The sequence below is a fragment of the Oncorhynchus tshawytscha genome, linkage group LG06, assembly GCF_018296145.1.
Source record: "Oncorhynchus tshawytscha isolate Ot180627B linkage group LG06, Otsh_v2.0, whole genome shotgun sequence".
Taxonomy (NCBI): domain Eukaryota; kingdom Metazoa; phylum Chordata; class Actinopteri; order Salmoniformes; family Salmonidae; genus Oncorhynchus; species Oncorhynchus tshawytscha.
This window is the reverse complement of record NC_056434.1, coordinates 46840423-46862614: the sequence shown is the minus strand read 5'-3', so window position 1 is coordinate 46862614 and position 22192 is coordinate 46840423. Positions and strand designations below refer to the sequence as shown.

General features: G+C 41.6%; 1 protein-coding gene across 5 annotated transcripts in view; it reads right to left on the bottom strand.

Annotated features, from left to right (window-relative positions):
* Positions 1-16884, bottom strand: part of LOC112252631 (ankyrin repeat domain-containing protein 27) — a 36381-nt gene extending 19497 nt beyond the window's left edge. For 2 of the 5 annotated variants that reach the window (XM_024424051.2, XM_042323323.1), the window contains exons 1-5: positions 16734-16876; positions 9371-9493; positions 1069-1179; positions 481-637; positions 177-331 (exon numbers count right to left, since the gene is read on the bottom strand). In XM_024424051.2, the coding sequence (XP_024279819.1) occupies positions 177-331; positions 481-637; positions 1069-1179; positions 9371-9493; positions 16734-16820 (633 nt within the window). In that variant the 5' untranslated portion in view covers positions 16821-16876. Of the gene's footprint in view, positions 1-176; positions 332-480; positions 638-1068; positions 1180-9370; positions 9494-16733 lie in introns of all 5 variants that reach the window. The other 3 variants (XM_042323325.1, XM_042323322.1, XM_042323324.1) reach the window with 3 other exon arrangements.
* Positions 16885-22192: the final 5308 nt, after the last annotated feature.

Sequence of the window (22192 nt, the reverse complement as noted above, 5' to 3'; positions counted from 1 at the left end):
AGATCATAGCTATCACCTGGTCAGTCTATGTCATGGAAAAAGCAGGCGTTCCTTATGTTTTGTACACTCAGTGTAGGTTATCATGCGTGGAAATGGTTTTACTCAACCCTTGTGAAATTAGCTAGCTAGCTAGCAATGAGCTAGTAGTGTCCATCAGGATTAGGCACGGTGCTTACGATGTGGTGTCGCAGTCCCTTCCTTTCCTGCTCTTTAAAGGAATGGCAGAAGCTGCTTATGAACTTGTCCAGTTTCTCCGCATGGCGGCCCAGAAACTCCCGGACATCCTCCACATTCTTCAGACAGTACAGGCATGGGCTGGGGGTCACCTCCACTGAGAGAGGGAGACAAGAAAGGTGAGAGTGAGAGAGAAGGTGAGAGTGAGATGGTGGCTGTAGGCTGTTTGTATCTGGTGGTTCAACATCAACTAAAATCGCACACCCACTTAAATAGACTTTCACGGCTTCTGGAGGAGAGCAGTACCTGGGCTTTGGTCTGTGTCGATGGGCCTGGCGATACAGAGGATGCTGTAGCTCTGCTCCTTCTCATTGTAAAAAGTCTCCTCAAACAGGATGGGCACGTTGGCTGGGGCCTGGAACCCTGCGCCCAGTCTGACCTGGCTGTCCTGGATGGTCAGTTCCTATCAGAGAGGAAGAGGAGGAGCAGACCCCAATATCCTCCGTTATAGCAGAGTAGAATCAACCAAAGAGATACAGTTAGGCCAGAGAATATGAAATAGTCTGATGTTTTGGTGTAGAAAACCAATGATTCAACACATATTTTACCATGTTAAAATAGAGGAATAGAGGACAATAGTACACTAGTATACAATTTCTCAGTGTAACAACTGTAGAATCAAGAGATAGCTAATACTTTTAAAAATGTTCTCTTTATTTAACTAGGCAAGTCAGTTAAGAACAAATTCTTATTTACAATGACGGCCTACCCCGGCCGACACTGGACCAATTGTTTGCCGCCCTATGGTACTCCCAATCACGGCCGGGTGTGATACAGCCTGGATCGAGACTGTGGCGTTTCCATATGCCGTGGTACTGGTCTGATGGAACTTACCTTCCCATCTACAGTCTGATATCCCTCTCCAGAGGGCTGTAAAACGTAGGTTTCAAACTGGGCTGCTGTGTACGCCCCAAGGGTTAGACTTCCACGGCACGGCACTAAAACCTGGGGGCACAGTAATATGACCATCAAGGTTTTACATTTAAAAAAAAAACATGTTTCTCATGACTCTAAGAATGGATTTATCAATGGTTTCATTGGTAAAGTTTCTACAATAAAAAGCATCTGATCTTACTGTGACATTGCTACTTCGCCCCAGGAAGTAGCCTTGATTTCTTTATGATATGGCCTACTGCCCAGTGCCCACATGCAATCCAATACCCATGACCGTAGTGTCAGCACAAACTCTTTGCTTCTCTTTTAAAGCATTTAATACCAGAAGGGAAAAAATCTGACATGATTCGAACACTGTAAATGGAGAAATATACACATTCATCTAACGGTTTCATGTTGTATTTGTTGCAATTTAAATCAACTCAAAGTTCTCTCAAAGTCACCACAGTATTTTGTCGATGTAGCCTTGTTTTAACAGGCTTATGCTTGTTGGCGAACTGGTAAAATATTTTTAGGTTATTACAGTCTAGTGAAAATTGCATTAGTTTTAACTTATGTTTGACTGAAAGATGCAGCGTGGTCATTTTCTCTCCCCTTGCACCTGGCTATCGGGAAAAATGTGGGAAGTTTGTGCCTGTTTTTACTTTGCATATTAGAGCTTATGCATAGGTCTATATTAGCCCAAGCCCCCCCAAAAAACAGAATTAAAATAATGATTGAGGCGTTATACAATACATAGCCTACCTTATATTACGCATGGCAGAAAAACATCGTCTTTGGTACATAATTAGTCTGGCCTATACTCCCAAATTAAATTACTATAATTAAATCACCTTTGAGTGTGTACCATCTTATTATGCATACTGGATGGACTGGTTACCTTATGCTACGCTCAAAACGTTCTATTCATGAGTCTGGGAAAGAACGTATAGGCCTAGGCCAGTGGTCACCAACCCGTCGATTGTGATCAATTGGTTGATCTCCAAGGCATTCCTAGTCGATCACCAAACATCTCTGTAAAAAGAACAATTATAAAGCCTTGCACTCCAATTATCTTTATTAGTTTTGTTCTATTGGAGGTAGATGCACTTGATTCAGCAGCCAGTGCGCCAGGAAGGCACTTATTTTTTCACAAAAAAAATATAAATATTTTCCTTTATTATTTTGCCCTAACCCTACCACCCCTCCCATAATTGGAGTAAACTAATCAACAACAACAGTTAGGCTTCAGCTTCCATACTGTCATGACTCCAAGGCCTCCGATCAGCTTGGCAAATAGCCAGACCCCCCCGCTCTCCCACGTAAATCTTATGCAGCTGAGAACCCAAAACCCCTAAATGTCAAAAAGTGAATATTGGAACCATATTTCTAGGAATGGTCAGTGGGGATCTAAAGAATAATCATGTCAAATTGTTTTTCATTTTGTGATGTCATTAAAAACAGTATAACACAAATACTGTAACTTGACATACACAGTGTGAAAGCGCTTCAAATTTACATTGTGTAGGAAATATGAAGAACAATTACATTTTTTTGTTAAGATAGGAATGTGATTTCAGTTTTCTAACGAGAACATAGTTCATGTGCAAAGGACATGAAAACTAAGCCACACACCAAATGAGGTCAGAAGAGCGTGTCAGTGTGATGGAACCGCACTTTTCGGCTAGAGTGCTTAAAAGGACTCGCTAAGAATTAACATGCAGACCAACAAACGTGAAGAGTGAGCTAAAAGATGTGAGAGCGTGGTCCACACGTTGAAATGGTTAGAAACTGGAAACTCCACACAAGGTGAAGATAAAGACTAGACCTTAGCATTGCCAGTCTGCAGCTGGGCATGTAAAAGTGGTCCTAGAACTTTGACTAAAGACACAAGGTGGGAAGGGAAAAGAATCCCATCTCAGACAACCATTAGTGCATCTGAAGATCTGTTCTATTTGAACACAAGACCAAGACAACTATGAAGAAGGACATTGTGACCTCGGGTGTAAGGCTCTGGTTGTCCACTAATTGAGCCATTCCCCATACAAAGATTGATTGGTTTCAACAGAGACGACGAACAAAGCCATCTACACATAAATACATTGCATTTCTTACCCAAACGGGTGGCAACTTGTGTGTAAGGTATATGGTTACTGTGAGCGTTGTTTCCAAATGTACGATAAATGTCCCTTTTCCCCCCTCTCTATTTTCCACACCTCCTTTTTCATATGTGCAACAAGCCATCATATCTTGTCAGTCCACTAGAGAGGACACGTACATTAGTGTCTAGTTTGAGAAACAGACACCTCATAAGTCCTCAACTGGCAGCTCTAATAAATAGTCCCCGTACAACATCAGTCTCAATGTCAACAGTGAAGAGGCGACTCCAGGATACTGGCCATCTAGTTGCAAAGAAAAAGCCTCATCTCAGAATGGCCAATAAAAAGAAGATTAAGATGGTCAAAACACAGACACTGGATAGGGGAACGCTGCCTAGAAGGCCAGCATCCCAGAGTTGCCTCTTCACTGTTGAGACTGGTGTTTTGCGGGTACTATTTAATGTTCTGTTATAATCTCCACCCGGCACAGCCAGAAGAGGACAGCCAGAAGAGGACTGGCCACCCCTCATAGCCTGGTTTCTCTCTAGGTTTCTTGCTAGGTTTTGTCCTTTCTAGGGAGTTTTTCCTAGCCACCGTGCTTCTACACATGCATTGCTTGCTGTTTGGGGTTTTAGGCTGAGTTTCTGTACAGCACTTTGAGATATCAGCTGATGTATTTATATAGCCCTTCTTACATTTGATTTGATTCTATTCTGGTTAGAGACAGTTTGCGCTGTTCTGTGAAGGGAGTAGTACACTGCGTTGTACAAGATCTTCAGTTTCTTGGAAATTTCTCGCATGGAATAGCCTTCATTTCTCAGAACAAGAATAGACTGACGAGTTTCAGAGGAAAGTTATTTGTTTCTGGCCATTTTGAGCCTGTAATCAAACCCACAAATGCTGATGCTCCAGATAGATAGGTCTAAAAGCCAGTTTTATTGCTTCTTTAAAATCAGAACAACAGTTCTTAGCTGTGCTAACATATTTGCAAAAGAGTTTAATGGTCAATTAGCTAATCCATGTTTATCATTTTAAAAGGCTAACACAACATGCCATTGGAACACAGGAGTGATGGTTGCTGATGATTGGCCTCTGTACACCTATGTAGACATCCCATAAAAAAAATTAAAAAGCCATTTCTAGCTAGAATAGTCATTTACAAAATGAACACTATTTTTTGATCAATTTGATGTTATTTTAAATGGACAGCCCTTAGCTGTCTCAGGGCTGTCTTGTTATGTTCATACAAGTATTTACACACGTTCAGTTTGCTGAAAATAAACGCAGTTGACAGTGAGAAGACGTTTCTTTTTTTGCTGAGTTTAGATATCTTTTAGAGTTGAATTTGGGCATTGGTAACACCTTCTTACGTTGTTCCCCAAATTCCTAATGAGTTAATGGTGATATGATTAATTAAATCTGGTAACAATTAAACATAGTTAGTTGATACGTTAAATAACAGTCATCACAAGTCACGCCAATACTATATACATTTTACAGACACAGTATATTTAAGCAATAAGGCCAGAGAGGGTGTTGTACATGGCCAATATACCACAGCTGAGGGCTGTTAAGTACGATACAATGCGGAGTGCCTGGACATAGCCCTTAGCCGTGGTATATTGGCATATATATCACAAACCCCGAGGTGCCTTATTGCTATTATAAACCGTTTACCAACGTAATTAGAGCAGTAAAAATAAACTGTTTTGTCATACCTGTGGTATGCGGTCTGATATATAAGTTAAAAGCCATAAAATGCAGTTTGTCTCTTTTTTACTTGAGATTCACCATCAGCTGGAAGACTGTCCTCATTTCTCAGTGGAGGGAGGGACAGCGGAGGGACGGTGAGACAGGTGAGGCAGCCTCACCGCTGCTCTTTCCCGCCCCTCAAACTGAACATCAGTGGCAGGCCATCGGTCCAGTAAAATAAAAAGCTCATTATTATGCTCACTCAGCTGTGCCTCAAAAGTAATACAACAAATGATCCATTATACGTGTGATCATATACCTAACATTTCAAAATGGTCTGAAAAGAACATTGGCAGGGCAATTCAAGCACAGCCAATCTGCAGTGATAATGTATTGGGCATATTAGCCTACTTTACAACCCTCCTTGCGACATAACTGTTTTTAACAGGTTAATGTTGCAAAGGATTATGTTTTTTTAAAGTCATGATTTAAAAGAATCGGAGCAGTAGATAGGGCTGTGGCGATCATAACATTGTCAGCTGGAGATTGTCAAGCAAATAACTGCCAGTCTCACGGTAATTGACCGTTAATTAACAAAACACATTTATCATCTCCTGGCATCTACGGCACCCACTGACCTTTGGAACATCTACATTTAAAAAAGTTTGTGGCATTATTTTATAGTATGAAAAAAAAGAGGAAAAAAAAGAAACCCACACACTGCTCGATCGTATCACTGCCCTTTAACAAGCTTTTACGTATCAGCCTCACAACAAATATTCAAAAACAAATATTCAAATAAAGAGTGTACATAAAACAAATTAAAAACACGTCTAAAACCACAACACTTAACCAGCATGGCTACCACAGCATTCTGCAGCGATATACCATCCCATCTGGTTTGCGCTTAGTGAGACTATCGTTTGTTTTTCTACAGAACAACGACCCAACACACCTCCAGGCTGTGTAAGGGTTATTTGACCAAGAAGGACAGTGATGGAGTGCTTCATCAGATGACCTGGCCTCCACAATCAACCGACCTCAACCCAATTGAGATAGTTTGGGATGAGTTGGATAGCAGAGTGAAGGAAAAGCAGCCAACAAGTGCTCAGTATATGTGGGAACTACTTCAAGACTGTTGGAAAAGCATTCCTCATGAAACTGGTTGAGAGAATGCCAAGAGTATGCAAAGCTGTCATCAAGGCAAAGGGTATCTACTTTGAAGAATCACAAATATAAAATATTTTGATTTGTTTAACACATGATTCCATGTGTGGTATTTCATATTTTTGATGTCTTCACTATTATTCTACAATGTAGAAAATAAAGAACACACCAGAATGAGTAGGCATGTCCAAACTGTTGACTGGTGCTGTATAGCTGGCAAACAGTAGTGAATTTCATACAACTGTAACTTGATCACCTCACTTAAGTTGCTCTTTGTGATTCTTTGTAAACAAACACGTGACTGGCTCAAACAGCTGTTTTGGGAAACTAGTAAGCATAGATTATTTCTTATTAACAGGCAAAATTATGAACATAATCTGCTTTATCTATTACCTAGTGCACAAGTTGACTGCAGGCATCTATAAACGCTTTTATTTTTAAGTACTAATATTAACATTTATAACCAACACTAAAAGTGTATTGGAAACTCATACTGATGATATTTCGAAATACAGTATACCGCCCAACCAAGAGTTTCTCTCTACATTTCCTTCATAACGCTAAGTTTGATAATTATTTGTTAGGAGATAGCTAAGCTAGTCGACATGTTTCAGCTAGCTAAGCTACCTAGCTTGAAGATGTGCTAACAGTGCAGTTCATGTTTATTCATGTCACTGAGGGTGAGAGGGTAATGTATAACGTTTACATTATATCAGGTATCCTATTGAAATATTGAGTGCAGGGAAGCAATCACGTGGCAGGCATTGATAAGGGGAGAGAGCCATGGATTAGTGATGAGGAAGGGGGATGACCCTCTGGGAAGAATTAAACTTGGTTAAACTTTCAGTGTCCATTGAGTTTTTCACTCAGAATTGGAACCTAACAACAGTAAACAACTAGTCAGCTATGATGTTGACAGCCCAATCAAAGACCTTAATCAAAGACATAAGACCTTGATTTATGTGGCCAATTACTTATTAAAAAAATTAACAGGCAATGCTTTGATTATATGCAACGCAGGACAAGCTAGTTAACCTAGTAATTTCATCAACCATGTGTAGTGAACGAGTGATTATGTGAAGATTGATTGTTTTTTTATAAGATCAGTTTAATGCTAGCTAGCATCATACCTTGGCTCCTTGCAGCCACAAGGTCCTTTTGATGCTGCACTCGGGTAACAGGTGGTCAGCCTGCCACGCAGTCTCCTCGTGGATTGCAATATAACCGGCGTCCAAAAAGGCAGATTACCGATTGTTATGAAAACTTCAAATCAGCCCTAATTAAATCGGTCATGCCGATTAATCAATGACACACCGAAGATGGACTTTTGCTGGCTAGCTCACCAGCAGGTGCTGAGACAATCACGCGCAACCACAGAGAAATCAATGACATCTACGCTCTGTAATTCATTTTCTGTCTGCCCCTCCACCACAGAAAGCACAGAGTGAGGCTGAAACGGCTGCATTTTGGAGCTGCCTTATTCAACGAAAATGTACCAAACCAACAATGCAATGGGAAAGCGACCACATATGCTTTATTAGGTCAATCAAATGTTAAATAAAATGTTATTATTTACTGATATGATATATTGTTGTGACGTGAAATAACAGAATTGCATGCACATTTCCTAGATATTGGTGGGGCTCCACTCCACCTGCCACAACACCACTGCTTGTCTGAACAAGCTACTATTCTACTGAACGTAGTCCCTAATACATAATAGTGGGCTCCAAAATTACTGGCACCCCTGACTGGCAATGCACAAACAATACTTTAAAATGATAAACTCAATACCAACATGTGAGAAATACTGTACTTTATTAATGTTTCAATGCAACCAACCAAAATAATTTATTGATTTCATTAAAAATCAATGTCCTCCAAATCAAGGTTTCACAATTAATGGCGCTCTTAAAGATTGTAAATAACATCTAGCAAAATTAAACCAAATTAAATTCCACTTATTTAAGTTAATCTAAGACTTAAGGAACTATATTGAGCCATTACATCACTTCCTGTTTCACTAGTGTATAAAAATGAGGTAACACACATGCAATATCCCTCTGTCATCCAACACCATGAATAAAACAAAAGAACTAGCAGTTAAAAACCGACAGATGGTCATAGACCTTCATAAATCTGGAAATGGCTACAAGATCCACAAACGATTGAATATACCACTGAGCACTGTCAGGGCAATTATTAAAAAATTCAAAAGATATGGAACAGTTAAACCTCACGGGTAGAGGACGCAAAATGCATTTTGCCCCCCAGGATAGGGAGGAGGATGGTGAGAGAAGCAACAAAATAGCGAAGAATCACTGTGAAAGAATTGCAGGCCTTGGTGGCGTCTTGGGGTCACCAGGTTTCAAAAGGCACAGGCTCTTTGGAAGGGTTGCCAGAAGAAAGCCCTTTCTGACCCCAAGACACAGACACAAGAGCTTGGAGTTTGCCAAACGTCATTTAAATTATGACTGGAAGAAGGTGCTCTGGTCAGATGAGACCAAAATTGAACATTTGTCAGATACAGCATCGGCATGTTTGCCGTCGAAACAGAGATGCATACAAGGAGAGGCACCTCATACTCATGGTGAAATATGGACGAGGGTCAGGGATGTTTTGGGGCTGTTTTAATTCCAGAGGTCCAGGGGCACTAGTTAAGATTGATGGCATAATGAACTCGACCAAGTATCAGGCAATTTTGGCCTGATTGCCTCTGCCAGAGGCTGGAACTTGGCCGTAGGTGGACTTTCCAACAAGACAATGACCCGAAACACACCTCAAGATCCACACAGAAATGGTTCTGTGACAACAACATCAATGTTCTGCCATGGCCATCACATCACGTCACCGGACCTCAATCCTATCGAAAACCTGTGGGCTGAGTTGAAGAGGGCAGTAGATAAGCGCAAACCCAAGAATGTGAAGGCTCTTGAAAGGATCTGCAAAGAGGAATGGTCCAAAATCCCTGCAAATGTGTTCCTTAACCTTGTCAAACATTACAGGAAAAGACCATGCTGTTATCCTTGCAGAGGTGGTTGCACTAAGTACTAAATGAGGAGTGCCAATAATTATGAAACCTTGATTTTGGTTCAATTGATTTTGGTTCCATTGAAACATTAATAAAGTACAGTATTTCTCACATGTTGGTATTTTGAGTTTCTCTATTATATTGTTTATATTTCTTTAAGTATTGTTTGTGCATTGCCAGTAATGCCTGTAATTTTTTAGCCCACTGTACATAATGTAAAAGGCTGAGCTGAGCACTATATGTAGCCCCACAGCCATAGCTGTCAGTCACTCACGATGCCATGGAGCTCTGCCACTCTGCTGCACAGGTCAGGACGCTGCTTCTCCAGCGCCAGATAAAAAGGGTTGTTCTGGAGGTTCTCATCATACAGAGCCATAAGGAACTGGATCTCTGGCTCCTGGGAGGAAGAGAGGACAGTTTACAGTAAATATGTGGTGGGAGGGAAGGGTTCCATACCAGGAAATTCAGCTGACAAAACATGCATTCATGTTGCTCCAAAAGAGACTCGTTTCAGGAAACTAGGTGTATGTCACGTGTCACTACTTCACAGGAGAGCCATTTGAACGTAAAGGTTTTTATTTTTATCAAAATTAAGTTTTCGGCAGAAAAGTCTTCTGGAACATGTGAACTTTCATGCGCCATAATAACAAACATGTCATCTGTAAATATAAATACAATTGTTAAAATACAAGCCTAGTTGGTTTAGCCCCGGAAAAAAGGCTGGAACATTCCCGCTAGCCATGCCATGATTGGCTGAGATATGCCGAGAGATGATTGGTCTGCCATGTAGCGAGCTGGTCAGTATGTGTTGGTAATCCTTTCTAACACAGCTTTTTTGAAAAATATCACGTAGTAGAACTGGCTGAGTGTTGCTCTCCACTTTCTGGAGGACCAACTTTTGAAATCAGTGGAATTAAAGTATGATAGCTGAGGAGATGGAGACAATTCTGCCGTTTGATTGCAAATTGTCGAAAAGAGAACACATAGGCTGTTGTAGAAAACACCCGTCTCCGGATTACATCTTCAAACTAAGGGAAAGGAAAGGGAAACCATGGCAACCGTGACAGAGTGGGAGAAGCGTCCATCCATGTATTACAGGTAAGACAGTCTAGCGTGCTACACTTTCAGATATAATACGTTTCTAATTGTCAAAAAGTAGTTTTCATTTCAAGATGTGCTAGCTAACGTTAGTTGGCTGTGTAGTAATATTATTCGTATCTCAGAGCCATTTGCATTGCTAGTTATAGCCTAATGAAAACATGTTCACTACATCTTCTGTATTATGTGCATGTGACAAATAAACTTAGACGCAAACGATATCAAATCAAATCTACCAGAGACGGTAATGTGATGAACATGGCCTGGACCAAAGTCAAATTAGGATATCACGTTAGGCCAACGAGTGTCCAAGTTCTAAAATCCTCAGGTAGAACGCCCTGCTTTTATTTCATCACACTCACAATTGTAAGCTATTTTCTGTAATTAGCTCGCCATTAACTTGGCGTGAACTATGCTGAATGGGTGTAGACAAAGAAGAGCTCTCCAGTAGGTTTACCAAAACATTCAAAGGGCCATTTTCTCAAAAGTGAGGTTACAAGTTTGTCAACTTTCAAAGCAGAATTACTTTCCCATTGTTCCTCAACTGTAGTGTATGATATACCATTTTCTAGCTCTGAGTCTCTACTTTCATCCAATGTAAAAAACAATTTCAAATTTCGCTACATAAGACTGAACCAAGCCGGTCTGTCACATATTAGAGTTGTTGACATGAAGTAGGTTAGGACTAAACTGCTGGTTGGCTAAGAGGGGTTTCAATATCAATAGTGTCTGCCAAGAGGACAGACTAGTGTTGATGGCACCGGCATGTGATTTGGTTGCACAAATGTTTAGTGGCTTGACTTGTCTCCCACAGTGTACCTGCAATCCATACAGAACCATACTAATAATGACTAACCAACTTTTAAATGAGCATGCCCCTGCAAGGCTTGACATTCCAGGTAAATTTGCAAGTGGCACACCGGTCCAGTGCCAACTGAAAGCTACTGGCACGCATTCAAAAGAATGAAGGCCAGGGAAAGCGGATGTTACCTTTACATTTTCCTATAATGATCTACCCTCCATGCACAAACAATTACATTTTAACTTGACAATATGATATTTAAAGTGATTATTTGGAGAACAAAAAACGTTTGCACAATATTTAGCGATTTTGAACAGTCAGTAGCACAGTAGGGCCCGTGTTTTGTTTTTCCAGGTTTCAGAGTTCAGGTTTTTACTGAAAATCACACTTGTTGCTCTCAGTCCACAACAATTCTTAAACCACATCAGGAGACCACTTTTGAGGTCTTTAGTTGACCTTTAATTCCATTACGCACCTAGCAAGAGACCGTTGTTTGTACTGCACAATGTACAGTGTAGGCTACATGTGATGGAATAGTTTGCTAAACAAATGCCCCGCGATTGATACAAATCATGATTTCATTCTGCCAGGTAGAACCTACTTTGCAGTCAACAGTTAATTGGGAAGGTATTTTGGGAAAGCCTTTAGAAATGTTGATTCAAACAGTGCACAATGACTGAACTGCGCAACCCGAAGATTCAACCAAGACGTCAAACTTTTTGAAAACCTGGTTTGCATACGCATTGCTGTTTGAAAAAATAAATCATTGTGAACCAGAAACTAATCTGACCAGCTAACATTTTTTCACTGGCACCCTAGCAACAATTAAAATGTGGTGTGTGTCCATCAAGCTTCCTCAAGCTACAGAAACAGGAGATCCTGCTCCTGCCCTATGGGCTGCTCTGGCTTGGTCAAAAGCTTAGGCCTACTCTACTTGAAGAGGACAAAGAAGCAAAGACGGGAGCAGCTAGGTCCAGAAGCTCGCGCTCCTCTTTCCTGAGGCATCTTAAACCACAGCAGGAACAACAGGAAGATTGTCTCTCTCTCCAGGGTCACTTTTCACCTCCCTCACCTCGCCAGCCAGCTGCCTCTCGGCTGAGCTTGTTAATGTTTTCGGGAAATTAAATTACTTAAAGTTGGTTCACCACATAATTGCATGATCCCCCAACGTGGGGCGTTAGATTTTGTCTCTGTATGACATGCTTGGGAGACCTTGCAACAAGGTCAATGAAGCAGTCAGTCGCCCACAAAGACACACGGGAATGATCTAACTAACAGGCTGTTGGGGGCGGCAGGTAGCCTAGTGGTTAGAGCGTTGGGCCAGTAACAGAAAGGTTGCTGGATCGAATCCCCAAACTGACAAGGTAAAAAAAAAATCTGTTGTTCTGCCCGGTAGGCCATCAACATAAATAATAATTTGTTCTAAACTGACTTGCCTGGTTAAATGAAATGTTTAAAAATAACGGTGAGGTGTGACTTTTCTTTCGAGTTCAGTCTCATTACTGGTTGAACCGGCCTAATAGGAGAGAGGAGATTGTCTTGTCTGGTTGGTCTCTGCTTTGTCCCAGCTATTAGTGCAGATGGTAGCTTTGTAGACGACATGGTTGTGCATAAACAACAAATTGTATATAATAAGCTATATATATAATAAGCTAGCTCTATTTTATAATAAGCTAGCTCTATTTTGTGTGCACTGTCTTGTCTGCATCAGGGGTACTCAAGTATTATTTGAGAAGGTCTGGTCACACAGATGTCCTAGGTGACAAAAGTCCCGGATGGATAATGTAATTTATCGGCGTAGTAACAAATCCCCACTTCACAACCATCTTGTTGGCGGAGAGAAAATGTTGCAGTTTTAAAAGACAATTTCCGCCAATTTTACATTTTTTGCATGAGGCAGAGATTCATTTTAGCTGTTTGAAGCTAAATACCTGTAATTCTATGCATTCTTCCATGGCTTATGTGTGTTTATATGATATCAGGGGTCGAAGCCCGACCGAGTAAATTAGAAAAATAAAATGACAAAATTCGGGACCTGCAGCCTGTATTGAACCCGTTCTGGGTTCGGAGCCGGTCTGCCAGTTTGGGGGCTCTACATCTCTGCTTGTTGAGTCAAGTTATAAATGTTCCGATGTTAGCCTCATCTCCTTTTGAATCAAAACTATAATCTCATATACAATGTTATTGGTCACATACACATATTTAGCAGATGTTTTTGCAGGTGTAGCGCAATGCCTGTAAATATGAAATTTAGCCAGGTCATATGGCAGGCACTGTGTCGTCACATGTTCTTCTGATGTAAGATTCCAATCAATCCATTGAAAACATCATAAAAACATGTGAGCATCATCCCCAAAATGGGGAACAAAAGAGTATGAAATCCATTCAAGTCTCATCTAAGATCAGTTCATCAGGCTACTCACGTGATTGCGCCTCGTATACAGGCCTTGAAACGCTGAGATCCACATCATCTTTACGAATCCTAGGAATGATAATGCCATGGGAGGGGGGGGAGGGGGAAATAGGGCTCATCTAAACCTAAACCAGCCTCTCTGGAGTCTGACTGGGCTTCATAGTGAAGCAGTAACTGTCTTAGCGTGAAGGCAGCAGCTCCACCTCCACCCTCATCTCACAGTGCTGCTGCCTCCTTGGTATCAGATGGATGCTGCCTGCTGGCCTGAAACCCTGAAGAATGTGCCATCTAACCATGTGACCGGTCAGCTGGGTCTGAACAGCCCTGTTGGGGGGTAACCTTCCTTCACACGTGTGGGGAGTGAACGCCACGGCTTACAGCACATTTTCCACTTCAGGAAAGCCAAGGCAGGCATTTCACGATGGGTGAGTTGGTGATGGGGTCTGGCCTTTGTGAGCATAAATACAAATGTCCGTTCTCTTCAAGATAATGGGAAATAACGTATTCTCAGTCTGGCCTTTCATCCTGTTTGGTCAAACTGAATCCATGGTGGGATGAGTGTCTGCAGGTTTTTGCTCCTCTCGTGTACTTGATTGATCAATTAAGGTCAACGATTAGTTAGGAACTCCCCTTACTTGGTTGTCTAGGTTTTAAATTGGACACACATCGATAGGAAATAACAAAAACCAGCATACAGTCGGCCCTCCATGGAATGAGTGACACCCCAGCTGTACATCAATCTAATATTGATGACAAAAGGTTATCTTGAGACTGTCAAGTGTTCTACTTATATCTGTACACTCGTAACAACTTAAGCATTATGAAACTTCTATTAGATCAAATAAATCTTAACTAGCAAATAAGCCATTCATTTTTTGGTTGGACAAATTCAACACATTGACCTCCATACAAAAACTCCTTGCTTGGTGGGCGAAACAATGAAAAGAAAACGGTATTATCAGCGAGTTGTGCCTCTCACTTCCTCTCTGAACATACTGATAGACTCCAGGTTGAGCAGAAACAATCATTGTAATTCAAACACAAGGTTTCAAACTTACCGATTCAATTGCACTTTAAAAAAATAGGAGAAAACATAATTTCCTCTGCCAAAGCCATGGCAATGTTTACAGAGTCAGACTCTCGTTTTGATTCCTCAATACAGCCAATATCACCATCTGTAACATCCATCCTGTTGTTTCCATGGAAAGTTGTTTTCCCAACAACATTGCAGAGTAGGGCTATGTCATGTGCTTGTCCAACAGAATAATAAAATAACTGCAATTGATATAATGTAATTTAGAGTTTTGATCACTAGCTCAGTATCCCACGGATAACATTCCAAAACTGGATATCGTTTTATGTGCCCACAAATCAAATTTTGTGGATGACCATCTTAAATTGTGCTCATCAAAGGCTTTTAAATACCACTGTTTTGTGTTCTACTTATAGCCCTGGTTGCCCTGAAAAGAAAATGGCAAAACACTTCATTGTGAGGCTAAATATATGGGCTGGTCATGTAGATAAATTAAAGTCAGATAAATGAAAAGTCAATTTTTGCTGGGACTGATGGGGTTAATCCTCGCTAGCGATACGGTTTTGGAAACCCTATCACATAAGCGAGAAAGAATCTTCCAAATACAAAAGATACACTTACCGTACACAATTTAGTGAAGTTGAACCAGGCTGTTTTCACAACGACACATCCACTCACCATGCGCTCTCGCATTTCCATTTGACACTAAAATTCAACATTTCCAGATTTTTGGACAAATCAGGATTGGACGAAGGCAGTGGTTGAACTGGTGATTTTCAAGCCCGGGTGCAGATGATAAACCAATTTCCACTAGATTCCATAGCCACAAAGTCAAAATTGTCTGTATTGTAAAAATTCATTAAAAGAAAAATGTTTTTTTGGGGGGAAAGGGAGATACCTAGTCAGTTGCACAACTGAATGCATTAAACCTAAATATGTCTTCCGCATTTAACCTAACCCCTCTGAATCAGCGAGGTGCAGGGGGCTGCTTTAAATTGACGCCATCTGTGCCAGTTGTTGTTGAGGGTTAACTGCCTTGCTTTCCCCATAGAAATGGCTGAACGAACCAGAGGTAACTCATTTCTGGTTATTAGGACTACAAGCTGACGAGCTCTACTGCATTCCGCCCAGCAATAAAACAGGAAGTGACAAACTTTCATGAGAGAAGAGAATTTTACTTCTGGGTAACAGAGGTTACACTACTGACCTCATGGTCTAGGAATTCTCAAGACAGACTGGTGACCTTTGACACATTGGCCAAGGAGTCTGTAGCCTATACTACTAAATTAAAAACTGGTCTATTATATAGGCACTGTAGTATATGGAGGTATACATATTTAACACAATTGTCCACAACTTCCCAATAGTATCAGACTCTCACGGTTTATTAAGGTCACTGTTTGAGTTTTATCTGCAAGCTCTGTATTATTTTACTACTCTTTGGTTTGATATTCAAGTATAGAGTAAACGGTAAGTCAGTTTCCATTGCCAAGTTAATACTACAGAGCATGACAGGCCCTACATATACTTTTTTCTGCATTCTTGGGGGAACTTCCATGTAGGTCTCAACCATTTTTGCATGTACAAGTAAGTAGCCCAAATCACATGTTGCTCTGCACCCACTCATGTGCAATTGATCATTCGGCCTATGTTCTTATTAGTCTTCCCAAGACCTCACTGTGGATAGGCTAGACGGACATGGCTAGAAAGAATACAACTTTTGTTAAATTGACGTCAAAAGTCGTTTGTTTTTAGCTAACCATAGCCGAATTCTCCTAACCTGCTATGTTAAATTCTAACCTGCTACAAAAAGTCCAAAATGACAAAAGCTGTATTCAGTCTAGTCTCAATGGACAGGCCAGGTGCCCCAGGGATACTACAGTGCCACATGTTGAGATCTTTCAGGTCATGGCTAAACAAGGTTGCCCGAAAATTGTGAAATGTGGTAGCAATTTCCTGTAATAAGCTGTAAGTGACAACCAATGTCAAACATATGCTTGTTTTGAAAGTGGAATCAAGCAAAACAGAATTTAAATTCATAACAGCTGCCCGGATCGAGAGGAACACTTCACTCAAAGTCGTAGCAATATATAGCAAATGGATTGCAGCATCTACATGGGTCGAGGTTTCAATGCCAAATATTTGTGTTCTTACATTGGCTAGCTTTTAGCTAGCTAACGTTATATTAGCTGCTCATCTTTTAGCTAGCTAACGTTTTCTATCACAACAACAGCAACGTCGGCTTGGATGGACATTCATACAAACACAATATAGCTATGTCCATAACGTACCTCTTTATCTGCTAAACACTCCGGAATCGCATTGCAAATAGCACTTCTTGAAAAGCCTGACCGTGTAAACAGAAGAAAGTCTACCATTTGATGCCTGCCTGGCTGTCAGCACTACCGGTCTCTCTAACTTGATGACGAGGAAAACGATCGCTAATTTGGTGTAGTCAACCAATCAGGCGCAGCAAACCAATCCCTCAGGTCCTAACATGTCGGTCGGTGTTGAGGGTTCGTGAAAACGTCAAAGGAAAGGATGACACCACCGTGCAGTGTATGAAATCAAATTACAGTATATGGCAAGTCAACATGTGGTCCTAAAATAATATATGACTGCCCTGAGAAATCTATTTGGATCACCATAAATTGATTGAATAAGATTGTCAAAGGTGGTTTGTCCCCCCCACCCTACCACTGACTATTGTAATGGCTTAAAATGTTGCATTTGTTTGGTAGATACAGAAGTTATTGTTACAGAACAACGTGATCTATATTTAAGTGTGATACAACAACAAACATGTAGGCCACAAAAAAAAATGCACTGGGGTCTAGTTCTCCTCAGGACTTCATCCTTCAAAAAAAAAACATTTCCTACCATCTCCTTTAAAGGGATAATGCTTAATTTGGTCATCAGTAAACATAGCGCTGATCTGTATTGCAAAAATAGCTCTGATTTTGCTTAACTAACTGGTCCACATAACATTTCCCCATTTTGTTTAGGTGGGGTATGGCAAAGTTCAATTCGTGTCTCCTCAGTAGTGGGGTCTTCCTATCTTTACCAACAAATTAGAGAAGTTTGCAGCTGAATAGTGGAAGGTGCAGCAACCTCATTGATGGTTACAAAAAAAACTGTTTTTTGGGGGCAGTTATCTTTGGGGGCAGTTATCTTTGGGGGCAGTTGATCTCATTGTGAAACACAGATTGGCTAATGGCCAACAAGCTGTGTCAACCATAAACTAAAAGTACAGCAATCATGCTTGGCAACAAATTATAGTGTTTGAAAACCATATGAATATATTCACAGGAGGTTGGTGGCACCTTAATTGGGGAGGACGGGCTCGTGGTAATGATTAGCGGATTAGGTGGAATGGATTCAAATACATCAAACACATGGTTTCCAGGTGTTTGATGCCATTCCATTTGCTCTGCTCTGGCCATTGTTATGAGCCGTTCTCCCCTCAGCAGCCTCCTTTCTTTTTTCCTTTTGCATTTAACTGCTGACAATGCTGTTATCAAGGTCATTTCCATAGTAGGTGACGTCAGAGGCCAGCATGTGAAGGAAGTTGTGGCTCAGGGATGATGGACAAGTTTTCCACTAGTAATTACCAGTTGGTGGGGTGTTCAAGTGGATTCTTCTTGGTCGTAAAAAAATTATTAGGTGTGCTTGGAAAGCAAAATAAAACTCTAAATTTCTTACATAGTCCTATTATTATTATTCTGTGTTATTGACTGTACGTTTGTTTGTGTGTAACTCTGTGTTGTTGTTTTTGCCGCACTGCTTTGCTGTATCTTGGCCAGGTCGCAGTTGTAAATGAGAACTTGTTCTCAACTGGCCTACCTGGTTAAATAAAGGTGAAATACATTTTTTATATATCTATATATAATTTATTCGCCCACTCGAGAGCTTAAACGATTTAAGCTATTAACACAAAACAAACTGCCTAATGTCTAGACTCGATTTTTGATACGATGTGTACTTTATGAACTATAACTGTTTTAAATTTGCAAAAATTAACATGGGTTTAAATGAGAACCATAGGAATACAGACATAGCTTTTCAAAATGGATCTGTTCTTTGGCCAATTAAGCTACAAGACAAACTTTAAAACATTCAGGCTTTCCCAACTTCAAATTCTTTCAAATCTTTATTAAATGTTAGTTGAGGTAATATGTACATGTAGGTAGGGGTAAAGTGACTATGCATCGACAATAAACAGTGAGTAGAAAAGGGGCTCAATTAAAATAGTAAGGGTAGCCATTTGACTCTGTTTAGCAGTGTTATTGACATCGCCTGGTATAGAGGTCCTAGATGGCACGAAGCTTGGCCCCAGTGATGTACTGGGCCGTATGCACCACCCTCTGTAGCACTTTGCAGTCGGATGCCGAGTAGTTCCCATACCAAGTGGAGATGCAACAAGTCAGGATGCTCTCGATGGTGCAGCTGTAAATCCTTTTGAGGATCTGAGGACCCATGTCAAATCTTTTCAGTCTCCTGAGAGGGAATAGGCGTTGTTGTACGCTCTTCACGACTGTCTTGGTGTGTTTGGACCATGATTATTTGTTAGTGATGTGTGTACCAAGGAACTTGAAGCTCTCGACCCCCTCCACTACAGTCTTGTTGATGTGAATGGGGGCGTGCTCGGCCCTCTTTTTCCTGTAGTCCACGATTAGATCCTTTCTCTGGCTCACGTTGAGGGAGAGGTTGTCTTCCTAGCACCACACTGCCAGGTCTCAGACCTCTTCCCTATAGGCTGTTTCATTGTTGTCGGTGATCAGGCCTACCACCGTTGTGTCATTGGCAAACTTAATGATGGTGTTGGAGTTGTGCGTGGCCACGCAGTCGTGGGTGGACAGGGAGTACAGGAGGGGACTAAGCACGCACCCCCTGAGGGGCCCCCGTATTGAGGATTAGCGTGGCAGATGAGTTGTTGCTTTCCCTTACCACTTGGGGGCAGCCCATCAGGAAATCCAGGATCCAGTTACAGAGGGAGGTGTTTAGTCCCAGGGCCCATAGTTTAGTGATGAGCTTTGATGATGAGGCCACTATGGTGTTGAACACGGAGCTGTAGTCAACAAACATGATTCTCATGTACAGTTGAAGTCGGACGTTTACATACACTTAGGTTGGAGTCATTAAAACTCGTTTTTCAACCATTCCAGAAATTTCTTGTTAACAAACTATAGTTTTGGCAAGTCGGTTAGGACATCAACTTTGTGCATGACACAAGTAATTTTTCCACAAGATATGTGGAATTTCACATCTAAAACAAGGATACTCATCATTGTGGCACAATGCTAGGCCATGGATTTTTTTTATTTAACCATTTTGACAAACATATCAAGAATATTTTAAGGGCTTCTTTTTTACATCTTTGTAACATTGCAAAAATCTGAAACTTTGTGTTTATTTTATTTTTCTCCCCAATTTCGTGATATCCAATTTCGATCCAATTACGATCTTGTCTCATCGCTGCAACTCCCCAACGGGCTTGGGAGAGGCGAAGGTCGAGTTATGCATCCTCCAACACTTGACCCACCAAACCGTGCTTCTTAGCACCTGCCCGTTGACCCGGAAGCCAGCAGCACCAATGTGTTTGAGGAAAAACCGTTCAACTGATGACCGAAGTCAGCCTACAGGCGCCTGGCCCACCACAAGGAGTCACTAGAGCACAATGAGCCAAGTAAAGCACCCCCCGGCCAAACTCTCCCCTAACTCGGACGACGCTGCGTGCTGCCCTATGGGACTCCCAGTCACGACCGGTTGTGACATAGCCTGGGATCAAACCCAGGTCTGTAGTGATGCCTCAAGCACTGCGATGCAGTGCCTTAGACCACTGTGCCACTCGGGAGGCAATCGGAAATGTTTTAGCAAAAAATTATGCAGAAAAGCTCATCCATGCATTTGTAACTACTAGATTAGACTACTGCAATACTCTATTCTCTGGCTATCCTGATAGCCTAAATAAACTTCAGTTAGTGCTAAATACGGCTGCAAGAATGTTGACCAGAACCCAAAAATGTGATCATATTACTCCAGTGCTAGCCTCTCTTCACTGGCTTCCTGTTAAGGCTAGGACTGATTTCAAGGTTGTACTGCTAACCAACTAAGCATTACATGGACTAGCTCCTACCTCTCTCCCTGATTTGGTCCTACCGTACAAAACCTACTCATACGCTACCATCACAAGACGCAGGCCTCATTATTGTCCCTAGAATTTCATAGCAAACAGCTGGAGGCAGGGCTTTCTCCTACAGAGCTACATTTTTATCCATGTGAGAGACGCAGACTCTGTCTCAACCTTTAAGTTTTTACTGAAGACTCATCTCTTCAGTAGGTCCTATGATTGAGTGTAGTCTGGCCCAGGGGTGCGAAGGTGAATGGCAAAGCACTGGAATGACGAACCACCCTTGCTGTCTCTGCCTGGCCGGCTCCCCACTGGGATTCTCTGCTTGACTCTATTACGGGGGATGAGTCACTGTCTTACTAGTGCTCCTCCGTGTCGTCCCTAGGAGGGGTGAATCACGTCGTGCCAGGCTTTTTTGAGCTATACTCGACTTGAGTGGGTTGTGTTACTGACGTGATCTTCCTGTACAGTCTTGCGTCCCCTTGTGCTTATGCGGTGGAGGAGATAGTTGTGGGCTAAAATCAGCCTTGTCACAGGGTAGTAAGTTGGTGGTCTACTGATATCCCTCTAGTAGTGGGGGGGCTGTGCTTTGACAGTGTGCAGGGAAATATCCTGCCTGGCCTGGTTGGCCCTGTCCGGGGGTATTGTCGGATGAGGCCAGTCCCCCCCCTGTCTCAGCCCCATTATCTATGCTGCAATAGCCTATGTGCTGCAGGGCTAGGGTCAGTCTGTCCTGTCTGGTGTAATTCTCTGTCTTATCTGGTGTCCTGTGTGAACTTAAGTATGCTCCCTCTAATTCTCTCTCCCTCTAATTCTCTCTCCCTCTCTCCTTTCCCTCCAGAAGGACCTAAGCCCTTGGACCATGGACCCTCAGGATTACCTGATGACTCCTGGCTGTCTCCAGTCCACCTGGTCTTGCAAAGCTCCAATTTCATGCTACCTTGTCCTGGACCTGCTGTTTTCAACTCTCTCTCACTCCCTCCTTCTCTCTCTGTCTATAGCACCTGCTGTCTTGACCTCTGAATGCTCAGCTATGAAAAGCCAACTGAAATTTACACCTGAAGTGCTGACCTGTTGCACCCTCTACAACCACTGTGATTATTATTTGACCCTGCTGGTTATCTTTAAATGTTTGAAAATCTTGAAGAACAATCTGGCCTTAATGGCCATGTACTCTTATAATCTCCACCTGGCACAGCCAGAAGAGGGCTGGCCACCCCTCAGAGCCTGGTTCCTCTCTAGGTTTCTTCCTAGGTTCCTGCCTTTCTTGGGCGTTTTTCCTAGCCACTGTGCTTCTACATCTGCATTGCTTGCTGTTTGGCATTTTAGGCTGGGTTTCTGTATAAGCACTTTGTGACATCTGCTGATGTAATGTTTATGTTTATGTTTATACTGTAACTGTCTGTTGTAGGAAAGACTGTATTCGTATAAAATAAGACATTGTTTTGAAACGCACATACCCATTTTCCCAGAAAAGCCTTTCTCCGCGATAGACCGGGGAGAGAGAGAAAACGACAGATTCCAGTTCGTTAAAGGGTGAGATATAGCTTTAATACCCTTTATTTAATTCTAAATCTTTAGTACAGACCTTTTAAAACATGTTATAATTAATTAAACAAT